The sequence below is a fragment of the Giraffa tippelskirchi genome, chromosome 4 (assembly GCF_054371585.1).
Source record: "Giraffa tippelskirchi isolate mGirTip1 chromosome 4, T2T-mGirTip1v1.2.pri, whole genome shotgun sequence".
Classification (NCBI taxonomy): domain Eukaryota; kingdom Metazoa; phylum Chordata; class Mammalia; order Artiodactyla; family Giraffidae; genus Giraffa; species Giraffa tippelskirchi.
This window is the reverse complement of record NC_137278.1, coordinates 126,610,629-126,627,182: the sequence shown is the minus strand read 5'-3', so window position 1 is coordinate 126,627,182 and position 16,554 is coordinate 126,610,629. Positions and strand designations below refer to the sequence as shown.

At 40.6% G+C, this 16,554-nt stretch overlaps 1 protein-coding gene across 3 annotated transcripts in view; it reads left to right on the top strand.

Moving 5' to 3' along the window:
- The window catches only part of FGD6 (FYVE, RhoGEF and PH domain containing 6), a 101,462-nt gene that overhangs the window by 26,172 nt on the left and 58,736 nt on the right, over nt 1-16,554 (top strand). For 2 of the 3 annotated variants that reach the window (XM_081592175.1, XM_081592176.1), the window contains exon 3: nt 13,756-13,906. In XM_081592175.1, the coding sequence (XP_081448301.1) occupies nt 13,756-13,906 (151 nt within the window). Of the gene's footprint in view, nt 1-13,752; nt 13,907-16,554 lie in introns of all 3 variants that reach the window. The other variant, XM_081592174.1, reaches the window with a different exon arrangement.

The window sequence follows — 16,554 nt, the reverse complement described above, 5'->3', positions numbered from 1 at the left end:
GTTATGACCAACCTAGATAGCATATTAAAAAGCAGAGACATTACTTTGCCAACAAAGGTCTGTCTAGTCAAGGCTATGGTTTTTCCAGTGGTCGTGTATGGATGTGCAAGTTGGACTATAAGGAAAGCTGAGCACCGAAGAATTGATGGTTTTGAACTGTGGTGTTGGAGAAGACTCTTGAGAGTCCCTTGGACTGCAAGGAGATCCAACCAGTCCATCCTGAAGGAGATCATTCCTGAATGTTCATTGGAAGGACTGATGTTGAAGCTGAAACTCCAGTACTTTGGCCACCTCATGCGAAGAGTTGACTCATTGGAAAAGACCCTGATGCTGGGAAGCATTGGGGGCAGGAGGAGAAGGGGATGACAGAGCATGAGATGGCTGGGTGGCATCACCTACTCGATGAACATGAGTTTGGGTAAACTCCGGGAGTTGGTGATGGACAGGGAGGCCTGGCGTGTTGCGGTTCACGGGGTCGCAAAGAGTCGGACACGACTGAGCGACTGAACTGAACTGAACTGATAGTTTCCTTTGCTGTAGAAAAGCTTTTAAGTTTAATCAGGTCCCACTTGTTTACTTTTGTTTTTATTTCGATTACTCTAGGCGGTTGGTCATAGAGGATCTTGCTTTGGTTTATGTTATCAAGTGTTCTAGCTAAGTTTTCCACGAAGAGTTTTATAATTTCTGGTCTTACATTTAGGTCTTTAATCCATTTTGAATTTATCTTTGTGTATGGTGTTAGGAAGTGTTCTAATTTTACATATTATTATATTTTAACTATAAAAATTATATAGAGTCTTGTTTTAAAAAAATATTAAATGTAGTGATGGTGAAAAGTAAAATACTCTCTTCTTTCCCTCTCATTACCCTCTTCTGTTCCAGCTGAGAGAAGAGGGTTTTGAAGGATTTTGTTTGTTTTTTTTTGTTTTGCGCTTTAATATGGAAAATTTTAGAATGAATGGAAAGTTTGGGGGTAGTTTATCTCTGTCCCTAGGAGGCTATTGTTATCTTGGAGGTAAGTTGCAAAGACAGAAGCTGTCAGCCCTATTTCCCCCTGGGCAGGAATAGCATCTTCCTTCTTATGTGTCAGGTCAGTGCCTGACATGAAAGCTAACATCCCAGAAGCTCAGTGAATGGCCAGAGTTAACACATATTACAGCTGGAGGAGTGGAAGAGGCTTTGTCTTTCTGTTGTTTATTCTTAATTAAGTCATGTCTGACTCTTTGTGACCCAATGGACTAGAGCCCACTAGGTTCCTCTGTCCATGGAATTCTCTAGGCAGGAATACTGGAGTGGGTTGCCATTCCCTTCTCCAGGGGATCTTCCTGACCCAGGGATCGAACCCGCATCTTCTTGGCAGGCGGATTCTTTACTACTGAGGTACCTGGGAAGCCCCTTTGTCTTTCTACCTGGTGTCTTAATTTCCCTTTACTTCTCGCCTCTCTTCTTTTTTTATTTTTTTGTGCTTTTAGCTAGTGGCTCAGAACAGAGGATCAGTGTTTTGAAGGCCTACTAGACTCTTTATGCTATTTAACCTCATATGAAAATCTGTACAAGTATTTGGCTTTACATTGTGAAGTGAAGCTCATATTGACAAGGAAATCAGCAGTTTCATTCTACAACTGACACTTCCTTCCTATATCATTCATAGGCCATCTCAACCTATATTGGTCTTTGAAGTTGTCATCATTGTGATCATTATGTACCAAAGAAGGATGAAGCTAGCTTTTTCAAAATTACTTTAGGAAGTATCTTGAGACTCAGCAGGATACCTTTAAGTCATTTATGTTGGTGATTGAAATTCTTTTAGAAACAGGAGACTGTATTGTGAAACTGAGCTTTCCGTCTCCCTGTACAAATAGTAACCTACCACAAAGAAGCAGTGAAATTAAATGTGGAAAACAAGCCCAGGAGTGACCTGCAAAACCACAGCTCACATGATCTCACTGCAGAAGTTCTTTACTCAGATGTGTTTGCTGGTGATGAGCTGTTTCACATGACTGACAATGCAGAAGCTTCTCTCTTGCAGTCCTTTTTGCTACAAGTCTAGACTTCTTAGTGTCTAGAGTACTAATTTTCTTTTAAATACTAGAGATGGTCACACACACACACACACACACACACACATATATATGAGGAGAAAGAGAGTGCACACAGGAAAGTGAACTTTCTATGTCTCAGACATTGTTAGAGCATTATTTATATTAATTCATTGAATTCTCATAAAACACTGTCAGGTAGACACTATGATTATCCCCATTTTATGGATGAGGAAATGAGGCATAATGAGGTTAAGACAGTTTCACTTATCTAGTAAATGCTTAGGTGACGACTCAGACAGGCAGTTTTGCTCCAAGGCTGTGTTTCTGGCATCTACTCTGAGAAACTATGAAACTATGATGAAATATTTGTGACCCTGCAAAAATGAATCTGTTTATCTCACTTCTTGAATGCATGTTTATTTTTACTTTCCTTCCATTTTCTCTGACTCGAGAAAATGTTACCGAAGTTTAATAGAAATGTTGTGATTTTGTTTCCCAGTGAAGGGAGCCAGAGATAAAGGAGGAGCAGGTCAATAATGTAACTAGTGCAAAAATACACTGATATTGTTTTGTGGAGGACAAAATTTTCCTGAGGCCATCTGCAGACTCTCAGTCTTAAAAAAATGGACCTGTATCCAGTGTACTCTGAGGCAGAAATGAGTCCCATATGGGTCTTTGAGGTTGTTGACAATTCATAGTTGATCTAGAGTAGTCAATTCATAGTTGATCTACAGTTTTTCATGCATATTTTAAATAAGGAAATGGACTGATTTATTCATAAGCGATAGTTTAACCTTCCCCTCTTTAGCTACTTATGGGCTACCAAGAAGCCTACTATCTTTTTCCTCCATGTCAGTGGGAAATCCCAATTACAGGTTGTGGTTCCTGTTAGAAAATGGAAACACTCAAGTAAGCTTGAATACAATAAGATCTTGAACAGTAAGTAGATTTTGGTTTAACTGCTGATTTCCCTATAGTCCCCCACTATTTTATTATAGTGGGCTCTGGTTTTAATACAATATTTTATTTTGTGTGACATGGAACATGTCTTGTATCTATAATAATAGCAATAATACCTTAACTTGAAGGTGGCTTGCATTTATCCCAGCAGAGTCTGTGTAGATGTAAATGCAAAGTTTAGTTAGGAATTCATGAAGCTAGGTTCATATACCCTTCAATATGATCTCAGGATAATCCTGTTAGAAATCACCAGTGCACCTGCTTTGTATGTAAGGGTCCCAGAAAATGACATGCTCGTTGGTAGGTGTTTTGGTTACATTCTATTCACCCTGTTGGTGAGGGAGGGTTGATGATGACCAAACGTTGACAGATAAGCTTGACATCGGTTTATCAGTTACACACAGCCTAGGGGAGGAGGGCGGAACACTCCACATAGGGCCACACGGAGGGTGCCCTGGAAACAGAGCTGTGGGAGCCAGACTTTGTAGTATCAAGAGGATTCCATGGGAGAATGTGATAGACTAGTTTCAGTAATTTCACACATTGACTGGGAACTAAAATCCCCTATTCATGGATAAGCTGCAAGAGCCCCTATGGTAAAGAAGGTTGTTTGACTAGAGGGCCTTATCTGAGGGAGCAGAGTGGGAAGAGCAACTTGTAATTAGACCATTTGAGGCCCACTTCGTTTTCCTCCGATGTCAAGACAGAACACTGTATGGGCCCTTACACCATAGTGGTTTCCTACTGAGTCACAATCAAGAGTGTAGCATGGGCAGAGGACTGGGTCATATTTTCCAAAAATCTCACTACGTTTTCAGTGACTGTTAGGATTATGATGAAAAGACATTAGCAGAAGCAATGTGGCACGTACGATTGACACAAGGGCACATGGTCACCCTGTTAGAGATGGTAGTCAGAGGGTGAGCTGTTCATCCCTACCTACTCACCACCCAGTCCATTCTCCTAGCCTGACTGCCCTGCTAGGTTCCCTGTCTAGTGTTGAAACTTGATAAAGCTAAGGGGAAGGGTTGGATTGGGATCCCAGCTCCCATCACAAATGGATTACTTCTTGTCTGTCTTGCTTGCTTCCTAGCTGTAGGAACCTCTTTCTAACTAGTAAATCTCTTCATTTCTCATCACACAGAAATGCACTTAGCCTCCTATCACCATCTCCCATCACCTGCCACATCACTTGCATTTCTGCCTCCGTGCCTTTGCTCACACTCTTTTCCCTCTGCTGCTGCTGCTGCTAAGTTGCTTCAGTCGTGTCCGACTCTGTGCGACCCCATAGACGGCAGCCCACCAGGCTCCGCCGTCCCTGGGATTCTCCAGGCAAGAATACTGGAGTGGGTTGCCATTTCCTTCTCCAGTGCATGAAAGGGAAAAGTGAAAGTGAAGTTGCTCAGTCGTGTCCAACTCTTAGCGACCCCATGGACTGCAGCCTACCAGGCTTCTCCGTCCATGGGATTTTCCAGGCAAGAGTACTGGAGTGGGGTGCCATTGCCTTCTCCGCTTTTCCCTCTAGTCCTCTTCTATTTAGGAGAACTTTGTTCCTCCTTTCATTCACTGAAGTATCTTCTCCCAGGTACCCATACCTCCAATTTATCTGACTGCCCTAGTCTGCATGGGGTACTTCTTTCTCTGGTTCTGTAGCCCTTAGTGCCTGTGAGCTGCCTTTAACATTTAGCATGCACTTACTTTTAGTTGTTCTCTGTTTAGAAAATGGTCCCTGCCTTTACCCTACTCATTGCAGTTATTCTGATTCCTTTTGCCTTTATTAGTTTAAGAAAGTCTTCAATTAGCAGGTAAAAAGAAAAGCAACCAATAGAATTTACAGTTTGAACATCATCTGTGACTAATTCTATTTGAGTATCTTCATCCAGTGCCTAAAATAGAATGCATAATAAGCCCACAATAAATATTTATTGAAATAAATGGTATAGCAGTTTTATATATTAAATATTATAATATATGAAATATATGTGTCAGTTTAAGAAATATTCACAATCTTAAAGTTGAGAGTTACGTTTTATTTGGTGGAAATTTTTAGGACTTAAGCCCAGGAGGCAGCTTCTCACATAATCCTGAGAGAACTGCTTCAAGGAGGCAAGGGAAGAAACCAGGTTTTATAGAATTTTCACAACAAAAGGCAGGTAGCTGGAACATCAAGAGATTTTTGTTAATTAAACAATAATTAATTAAAGGAAGCCAAATATTTCAAGTGAAGTAATTTAGTGTTTTTCTATGTACGAGAAGATGCACAAGTCTGGGCTCACTGAAATCATTCCTTTCATATGCATCTCACTATCCTGGGGTCAGTATCCTGTGTTCTTCACATCCTGAGTTCCTCAGTGCTCACCATAGGGAGTGGCTACAGCTTCATGGCTGCCGGATTAGCAGGTATTCTTTCCCTTCCTGAGTGCCCTGGAGGGCTGGAATCACTGATGACTGTGACATCCTTGTTTACTGACATGGCAGGAAATACTCCATTTCTCACATGTGTGAATATATATGTATATATGTACAATATATGTGTATGTGCATATGTGTGTGTATGTGTGTCTAAATATGAAGTGTCCTCATATATTCATCCCAACCTTATTATTTCTAGTGGCCTCTATCTGGTGTGGTACTAATGAGTTACATGTTACATAATGAGAAATTGAAGGGAAGAAATGATGTTGGGTCAACATCTCTTTATTTAAACATTATTTTTCTTTTTTTTTTTATTTAAACATTATTTTTCAACAAAATAAACACTATCTTTGCTGCAATAAGAAAACTGGATTGGGAACCTGCTGTATTTAATTTGGAGGCAATTCTGAGCTCAGTAGAATTCTTTCCTATTTGTCTTAACAAAAAGATTTCTATTATCTCTATTTCTTGAAGAGCATTTTAAAGAATCATTCATTCCTCAAATCCCTTAAGAAAGCAAAACTGCTGGTAATTAAATGTTTAGTACTTATTTTAGCTAGTGCTTGTTTCAGAAGACATTTTTGTAACAGTTTATTCCACTGTAACTCAGAACAGCTCAAAATTGAACCAGATGCCTCCCAGCTAAGTTCGAGGAGGGTGCACATGTAATTGTGTCTGACTCTTTGCGATCCCATGGACTATAGCCCTCCAGGCTTCCCTGTCCATGGGTTTCTCTAGGCAGGAATAGTGGAGTGGGTAGCCATTCTCTTCTCCAGGGGATCTTCCTGACACAGAGATTGAACCTGTGTCTCCTGCATGTCCTGCATTACAGGTGTATTCTTTACCCACTGAGCCACATGGGAAGCCCCAAGCTGGAGGGACAGGGGTGTCTGTTGGATTGTGATTGGCTTTGAACTTCTCCTTTGTCCTTAAGATTGGACCAGGAGCTCTGGAGGGCATGATCTTACAGGCCAGGAGTTCTTCCACAACCCAGACAGAGCCCTCTGGGAGATGCCTAATAATATGGTGCTGTTTACTGTGGTCTCCTTAACAGTTGTGTGGTTACTCTGTGGCCCCTATAGGCTGTTGAACAATCCCTTTACAATCTCTCTTTCTCTTTTTTAAAGCTATCAACTAACTGGCCAGAAGGTCTCTCCTCCTACCTATTATCTAGAGACTCATGCCAATGGTTTTCCTAAATAAGCCCCTACATACTGACTAGAAGACAAGGCATAATCTATGTATCTTTCCCATTTAAGAAGCAGTTAAAGGGAAAGAATAAAGGCACTCTTGAAAATACGCAAATCTAAACCTGGGGTGTGGGCAGACTGTCTAAAGAGTTGGTGTTCTGATTAAAACTTTTCAGTTTCTGAGTTTCTGGGATGTGTGTGTGTTGTCTTTGAAAAAGTAGGTAGAAATGTTTTTAAAAGAAGGAAAGGATAAATAATGAAGTCTCTCATCTCAGATTGTAGCCCCAGAGGCAATGATTTTTATCAGTTTCTTCTGACTCTTTCTAGAGATATCTACCAGCATATTTGTGTCTGGTGCCTGTCTGCATATATTTTATATGCATATATTTATGTAGATAGACATATGTGCACATATATGTGTGTGTTTTTCCTTTTTACACAGATGGATATACACTGTTCTGTGCCTTGACTCTTTTTGAACTTTGCAATATTCTTGGAGAGCAACCTATATCATTGTGCATAGATCTGTTTCATTTTTAAAATAGCTGTTTAGTATATCATTGCATGGATGTGCCCAGTTTATTTAGCCAGCCTCCTACTAACGGCCATTGATGGAAACTTCTTTTAAAACTGCTTGTTTTGTTGTTAAACCTTACTGACTCTGAAATCTGCTTATGTAAAGTGCTCACATCTGGGTAGGTTATCTTCTACTTTAAGGAATTTTGAATTCCATTTTGTTTTTTAACCAGTTTTCAGAGTTGTCCTTCCATGTGCTCAGTCACTTAGTCGTGTCCGACTCTTTGCAACTCCATGGACTGCAGCATGCCAGGCTCCTCTGTCCATGGGATTTTCCAGGCAAGAATACTAGAGTAGGCTACCATTTCCTCCTCCAGGGGATATTCCAGACCCAGGGATCAAACCTGCCTCTCCTGATCCTGATTTGGCAGGCGGATTCTTTACCACTGAGCCACCTGCGAAGCCTGTGTCCTTCTGTGACTGTATTTTAAACAGCAGCCTCAGGGTACTGATCTTGATTTTGTTTCTGTCAGGAGAATACAGTTTTAAGAATCCTAGTAATAGAAAGATGGTACAGATGAACTTATTTGCAGGGCAGCAGTGGAGATGCAGACATAGAGAACAGACTTAATGGACACGGGTGAGGGGCAGGAAGGAGAGGGTGAGACTAATAGAGTAGCATGGAAGCATATACACTACCATATGTAAACTAGATAGCCAATGGAAATTTGATGTATGACTCGGGGGACTCAAACTGGGACTCTGTAACAACCTAGATCTTCACGACCCAGATAATCACGATGGTGTGGTCACTCACCTAGACCAGACATCCTGGAATGTGAAGTCAAGTGGGCCTTGGGAAGCATCACTACGAACAAAGCTAGTGGAGGTGATGGAATTCCATATTTCAAATCCTAAAAGATGATGCTGTGAAAGTGTTGCTAAAAACTCTTTGAGGAAATAGATAAAATAGGAATTTTTTTTTTAAAGAATTACTTTTTAAAAAGAGAGATCATCCTTGATGTGATAAAAAGAGAAGTTTGATGCACTCCCAGTATAAAATGTACTTTTTATATATAGAAAATATATGTCAATTTTTTTTTTAAAGTGATGACAGGGAATAATCACCACTCCAAATGCAAGTATCCTTGGCATGTGAGATTGAAGGAACAGTTGCCTAATCAGTAGAAATTTACTTCTGGCTTTCCTTGTCTCTGTTTTTATCCCAGTGTACTCTTGGAAAGGATGGCCTGCAAAAGGAGAGCCCAATTTTGACTCTGTTTTGGTTGTTTTTGCAGCTTACTGTCCTTTTATTTCATGTAATAACTAGGCAGGAAACTGTGGAGGAAACACTCTGTCTTGTGCCTTTAACCCTAAAAGCAGACTGTGTTAGGATATTATCTTTCAGACAGTGGGAAGGGAGTGTAAGGAATGGAGGAACCTGAACTCTGTGACTAGCAGAGGTACGGAGAAGGCAATGGCACCCCACCCCAGTACTCTTGCCTGGAGAATCCCATGGACGGAGGAGTCTGGTAGGCTACAGTCCATGGGGTCGCTAACAGTTGGACACGACTGAGCGACTTCACTTTCCCTTTTCCCTTTCATGCACTGGAGAAAGAAATGGCAACCCACTCCAGTATTCTTGCCTGGAGAATCCCAGGGACGGCGGAGCCTGGTGGGCTGCCGTCTATGGGGTCGCACAGAGTCGGACACGACTGAAGCGACTTAGCAGCAGCAGCAGGAGAAGTAAGAAATCCATGTTTCATTATCAGGAATCTAAAATTATTAGATAGGTTTGAAAGCTGTTCACGGTTTTATGGGAAAATAGAGTAATCAACAGTTTTTATCTGTTTAGTCATGTAGAGATGAGCATGTATGTGGGTTCTAGGTGGCATCTTTCCTGATTTTGCTGCTGACTCCATTATCTTTCTTTTAATATCAGATCCTTTGTTGGTGTATTTCTGTTTCAGTTGACGTGTCTCCCTCATTCTGCTGGTGACTGTTCATGAAACCTTAAAGGAAGACTTGAGTTTTTTGCCCCCTCTTTACCCTAGCTCTGGTGATGTTTTTTCCTTGTATGTCCAGCCCTTCCTCTCAATTTCTGATGTATCCACCCTGGCTCAGGTTGCCTGCACTGTGGAAATTACCTCCTAGGTCTTCCTCCATTTCTGTCGCTCTGCCTATCTCCATTTCAGTTCATTGGTTTGGGGTTACAAAGTTAATACTCCTAAAGCCCTATTTTGGTTTACAAAGGTTCCTCCCTCCTAAGCTTCAGAAACCATAATTGATCTCTACTGTTTACCATCCAGGTATGTGGGGAGCTGCTTTAGCTTCTGAAATCATCAAGGTGACCTCACTGATGCTAATAAACAAGGATATCCTTTCCTCTGCTTGGAGGGGGTGGGATATGGGGAGAGAGGGGTAGGTACTGTGCTTACAAAACTTGATTGACGGAAGAGATGCCATTCTCTTTTCTGTTGGCACTAATAAGAAAGATATATAGGGACTTCCCTGGTAGTCCAGTGGTTAAGACTTCACCTTCCAGTACAAGGGATGCAGGTTCGATCCCTGGTCAGAGAACTAAGATCCTACATGCCTCTGATCCAGGAAAACTAAACTGGAAGATTTCGGTCTCCTTGTTGAAGACCTGTAAGATGCGTATAAACTCTTCATGCTTCTTGACAACTTGGCACCTGTCATCTTCTCCAAGCTTGTTTTCCATTAACTACTCACAAGAGATTCCTTTGGTAGGCAAAATGGCTTTTTTGTTTTGTGAATACCAACATTCTTCTGTACCACTGATGATGCCCAGATGCATCATCTTTTTTTTAAAACCATAAAAACCTTTTAAAACCATAGTTTTTCCAGTATTCCTCCTGCCCCAGGCCTTTCTCTGTCATCACTAGTACCACATATATTATCTGAACTTCTGAAATTTAACACCCATTGGTTTCTAATATTGTTCATTCAATAAAAATATATTGAGTGCATATTACATATCAAGTAATGTGATGGCAATGGCACCCCACTCCAGTACTCTTGCCTAGAAAATCCCATGGATGGAGGAGCCTGGTAGGCTACAGTGCATGGGGTCGCTACGAGTCGGACATGACTGAGCAACTTCACTTTCACTTTTCCCTTTCATGCACTGGAGAAGGAAATGGCAGCCCACTCCAGTATTCTTGTCTGGAGAATCCTAGGGACGGCGGAGCCTGGTGAGCTGCCGTCCATGGGGTCGCACAGAGTCAGACACGACTGAAGCGACTTAGCAGCAATGTGATGGCAGTTCAACTGAAAAAGACAATTTCCCTGTCCTTAAGAGTTTACATTTTAATGAGAAAAAAAAATATACCACCAAGTAAGGGCATGTAGGATTGAGAAGAACCAGATAATCTAATTTGGAGTAGGTAGAGGATGGTAAGCGAAATCGCCTGAAGTTTATGGAGGTATATTTTGATCCTTGTTTTTAATAGTTAAAGCTTTTTATTCCTTTAATCCTTTTTAAAATATTTTATTTATTTATTTACTTACTTTTTGTCCCCTTGTTCTTAAATGTTAACTTTTGTGAACTTTTGTGTCCCTGAATGGATGTGGCAACCAACTGGTTGCTGTCTTCTTTAAAATAGCTCTCTGAATGTTAATCCAGGAAATACCTCTCAGTGTTCTCTAGACAAAATAAACCTAATTTCCTCATAGGTGCCACAGCTGTATTACTATTTGGAATTTTTATACTGTTGAATCTTGAAGAACTCATGGATAGGCTGATCCAAAAAATCAAATTACTGGGGTTTTGTTAAAACCAGCTTCTGATTCATTGGGGTGAGTCGGGACTGTGGTTTTATTTTTCTAAAAAGCTTCCTGGTGATGCTGAAGCTGCTCATAGACTGAACATGTTTTGAGTAGCAGAGTTTCAGAGGATGTGAAGAGATCTAAGAACTAAGATAAAAAGCAAGTTGAAGGTAAATTTCCTTCTACTTATATCGATGAATCCAGCAGTTTGTGTATCCTAACTCTCATTTACTCTTTCTCATCTAAATCACCTAATCACACAGCTGGGTTGGGCTCTTATCCCTGCACCAAGAGACAAGTGAATATTGCCAGTGATTTGACTATTCTGCTGTCCACCCCACCCACCACCCCAGGGGTGAATCTTCTCTGTGTCATGGGGAGCTGTGATAAGATGTGCACCCACCTAATTGAGGCTGTGATATTATTCCCTGAGGCCCTCTGCCACTGAGTAATAGGAAACCCTAACTTTGGCAGGAGGAAGTGTTCCTTTTGGCGTTCTGCCTCCATCCAGCTGGTTTGTATAACAGTTGGGCTTCAGGAATGGCTTCTGAGGCAAGTCTGTATCCTACAATATGTAATCAGGAACTGGCAGAAATTTTAACTTTTAAGATTCCCATTAGAAAATCTCATGACTTGTTAGGAATCTTGGCAGTTGACCTGCCCATGACCTGAAAAAGAAACTGGCCACAGGGAATGGAACTGTCGCCTTATTCTGCCGCAGTATTTTCCCTGATGATTTTCTAGGGATCTTTTCCTGACTCTTCTATTCTGCAAATATTCTTACAGACTACAAACAGGAAAGCTGTTATTACAGTCCTTTTCTTCCTGAGTCTTTACAACTAAAGCTAGAATTATTTCTGTTGCCTTCCTTGGGAGCTTTCCTATGGAATTCCCCTCACAGACTGGATCGCCACAATGTCTTTTGGATTCAAGAATTCTGTCTCAGTACAGAGTGAGAAATGTTGTTGATGTCAGGCTGGTGAGGAGGAGTTGATAAATGGCCTGGTACAAGGGTTTTCAAACTCCAGCCTGTATCCCTTAGGGGCCCTGCATCTCTATAGAGTTTCTGATTCAGCAGGTCTGGAGTAAGCTGGAGAATTTGTGCCCATCCTTAGATGTGGTTACATGAAAGGCAGCAGTGGGGACCAGAGAGGTGGGCACATGTTCACAATAGCACATGGATTGTGCATTATGGTCACCATCATTACCTCCCAATACGTATAGATTTGTTAGTTGCTTTTTAAAAAACCAAAACAAACCTCTGAGACCTAAGGAAGCAACATCTCTTCTAATGTTGAAACATTAACGTGATCAGTAACCTAGGCCACCTCTTACGAGGCTTCTTGGTTTGTGATAGTAGAGACCTGGTTATCTAGAGTAAGGGTGTGTTAAAGCATAGAAAAGGGGCATCTGGGCAACTTGTTCCTTACCCACCTTCCTGTCACAGAAATACATGTTGGGTTTGGTCTATTTTTTGTTTTTAAGATTTATTTAGTTTTATTTATTTGTTTTTTTGGCTGCACTGGGGCCTTATTGCTGCAGACTTTCTCTAGTTGCGGAGAACAGGAGCTACTTTCTAGTTGCGGTGCACCGGCTTCTGGTTGAGGTGGCTTTTCTTCTTGTGGAGCACAGGCTCCAGGTTGTGTGGGCTTCGGTAGTTGTGGCTCATGGGCTCAGTAGTTACGGCTCATGGGCTTAGTTGCCCCTTGGCATGTGGAATCTTCCCAGACCAGGGATGGAACCCGTGTCCCCTGCATTGGCAGGTGGATTCCTAACCACTGGACCAGCAGGAAAGCCCCATTGGGTGGTGTTTTTGTTTTTTTACACAATTTTTAAAGATCACTTTCCATTTACATTTATTACAAAATATTGGCCATATTCCCCATGTTGTGCAATACGTTTGAGTCAGTCCTACACCCAATGTATTGTACCTTTCCCCTGCCATTAGTAACCACTAGTTTGTTCTCTGTATCTGTGAGTCTGCCTTTTTTATGTTATATTCACTGGTTTGTTGTTAAAAAAAAACACAAAAAACATATTTTTCAAGATGATCCATTTTAAATCCAAGATGTATTTGGGTTTTTGACAACTGAGATGGGGAAAGGGAAGGGAGAGTTTGGTTGATCTGTCTCTTTCCATCCCTCCAGATCCCTTAGATATGCTTTGCTTACCTCACAGAATTTGTTTATGTGTATGTGCGTGTGTGTGTGTGTGTATTAGTCACTCAGTTGTGTCTGACTCTTGCAACTCCATGGACTGTAGCCCACCAGGCTCCTCGGTCCATGGAATCCTCTAGGCAAGAATCCTGGAGTGGGTTACCATTCCTTTCTCCAGGGATCGAACCTGGATCTCTTGCTTTGCAGGCAGACTCTACCATGTGATTCACCAGGGAAGCCCATATATATACACATATGTGTGTATGTGTGTGTATGTATAATTTTTATTTATTTGTTTTTGACTGTGCTTGGTCGTCGTTGCTGTGTCAACTTTTCTCTAGTTGTGGTGAGCAGCGGCTACGCTATGATTGCGATGCTCAGGCTCCTCATTGTGGCGGCTTCGCTGTGGAGTACAGGCTCTAGGGCATGAAGGCTTCAGTAGTTGTGGCACGTGGGCTCACCAGTTGCAGCTCCCGGGCTCTAGAGCACAGGGTCAATAGTTGTGGCACACGGCCTTAGTTGCTGCATGACACATGAGATCTTCCTGCATTAGGAATCAAACCTGTGTGTTCTGCATTGGCAGGCAGATTCTTTACCATTGAGTCACTAGGGAAGCCCTCACAATTTGTTTTTGGTAGAATTTCTTGTTCTCAAGGGTGTCTAATGCGATATTTTCTATTGAAGCAGTTCTGGAGCATCCCAGGAAGGACATAGTGATCTGGACCTTGGTCTTGGTGACCTTCCTTCAGATGAAGAGGAAGTCATCAACAGTTCAGATGAAGATGATGTCAGCTCTGCTTCTAGTAAAGGGGAGCCTGATCTGCTGGACGATAAACAGGTATGTTGTTGGTATTTAAATGTTTCTACTTTTGTGTTTTCTGGCCTCTCAGGACATTTAGAAGTAATATTTATTATCATGATAGGCATAAAATCCTTCCTTAGTTTTCAAAACCTTATAAAACATCTTTCTAGTTTAAATTTAATTCTTGCTATATATGCCTGACATGTTTTCATATTTCAAAGAACATATCATTTAGAGATTATATAGTAATTTTCGAGAAATTGTTTTTGGTAACGTCCTTTGATTTTCTTTTGATAATAAAAACCCTTCTTAGGATTGCTTCCTGTACTGCCAGTGATTCTACTTGAAAGAAAGGAATTAGATGCATTTCATACTCAATCAAATCTTTTTAGGGATAGAATAAAGATTGCTCTCAGTAGTACCTCAAGATGTGCTTTGAAATAATCCACTATGTGTGTATTTTCTGTATACATGAAGCAGGGTTGTCCATGTACTGTTAATTATTTAAGATGTATCACAGATACATGGGAGTTCATGACACTATTTCTCTAGTTTGATATGAATATGTTTCATTTTAAGTCATAATTCTTTGAATAAAGAAATAGTTGCAATGGAAAAAGTTAGTGTTATCAGCAATATCCCCAGAATGTGTTGAAATGTTACAGGAAGATGGAATTTGAAAGGATTCACATAGCAAACTTATCAAGCCCTAGAGAGAATCCATGTCACTTAACTCCTGTGTCATAGTTTATCAGACCATTGTGCTTCCTCTTTACTATAGTTTTGCTTTGTTTAAATTAACTTTCAGCCTTAAGTGATTGGCACATGTTTTGTAATTGTCTAGATTTAAATCCCAGTGCCCCCACCTATGATCTCAATAGCCTTGGGCAAATTATTTAACCTCTTTGAGCTAAAGTACTCAATGTTATGAAGAAAAACATAGTCTTTATTTCGTAGAATTGTGTCAACTAAATTAGTTGATATATGTAAAGTTTTGGAATACTGTCCAGTATGTGATAAGAATGCAATGACTGTGATATTTATTATTCGCAAGACTTCATTTCTGTGCTATAAAGTATTGGATCATGGAGTTGGGTGGAACCACTAGTTTCTTTTGGGGATGATAAAAATGTTCTAAACTTAGCTTGTGGTGATGATTGCACAACCATGAATATTTAAAAAAACCATTTAGTTATATATTTTAAAAAGACAAAAATATATTTATGAAATGTGAATTATATCTCATAAAAGTTGTTAAAGAAAGATAAAAATCCTGATAAAGGGAAAATAATTGTGCTAAGAGAAAGGTTAGTACAGAGGAGGAGGGCATAGCAACCCACTCCAGTATTCTTGCCTGGAGAATCCCATGGACAGAGGAGCCTGGCGGGCTACAGTCCATGGGGTCACAGAGTCAGACACAACTAAGTGACTGAGCACAGCACATACATATCATATAGTCCTATATACATCAGCCAAGGATGGACCACAAATGTGGCTGTAGCCAGCCAGTAACTCAAGGAAAAAAGGTGATAGTTTCCAAAAGAAGTCTTTGGAGTAGAAGCATAGGAGTAGACCTTCTTTTGTAACTTCTTTGATTTTAAATTTCTCAGTTTATTCAGTGGGACAGTAATGTTGTTTTGAGTCTCAAGCAGGCTAATAGTTGCCAAAACACTTCGTAAGTCTTTGTGACTCAAAGAAATTTATGCACATTACACACGTGTAATATACGTCTGTGCTTGTGTTTGTGGTAGATTGTATTAGTTTCTTAGGGAAGTTGTTACAAAGTACCACAAACTGAGTGTCTTGAAAACAGAAATATGATTATTTAACAGTTCTGGAGGTCAGAGTTCCAAAATCAAGGTGTTGGCAAGGCCAAGCTCTCTCTGAAACCTGTAAGGAAGAATCTTTCCTTACCTCTTCCTGTGATTTGCGGCCATCCTTAGGGTTCCTTGGCTTATCGCTACGGCACTTGAGTCCTGCCTCCATCATCACGTGGTGTCCTCCCTGTGTGTGTGTATCTGTGTCTCCTCTTCTTATAAGGAAACTAATCCTACTAGATTGGGAGCATACCATAGTCCAAAATGACCTCATTTTTTTTTTTTTATCTTACTACATCTAGAACAAGCCTGTTTCCAAATCAGGTCACATTCTGAGGTCCTGGGGGTTAAGACTTGAACATTAATTTGGAGGGACTTATTTCAAACTATAGCAAATACCATGTTCCATGGACATATAATGGGCACATCGCGAATATGTGTCTAGATGCCAATAACATTCCCTCATAAAAGTGCCAGATTCAGTAGAAGGAGAGAAGAAAGAATGTGTGCCACTGCGCCCTTATCTTTAACTTGTGAAGGAACAACAAACTGATGTTCAAACAGTTATTCCTGGAAAGATAAAAGTGCCACCGTAAAAGCAAGAAAACTGCCCTCTAGCACATCTGTGTGTCTGTGCCTATTTATGTGCAAGTTATTATACTTAATCTTCAAAATCATCCTGGGATATAGATTTGACAACTGTACTATTTTTCTCTTCTTCACATGAAGAAAGGGACTTTTTAAAAACAGGTTAAATAACTTGCCTTGGAACCTCTGGAACTGAGCTTTTTAACTAAAATCTGTCTCTGCTAATAACTTGGTTTGAGGCACAGAATCTGAATGATGTAGATGGAACATGTTTGGGAT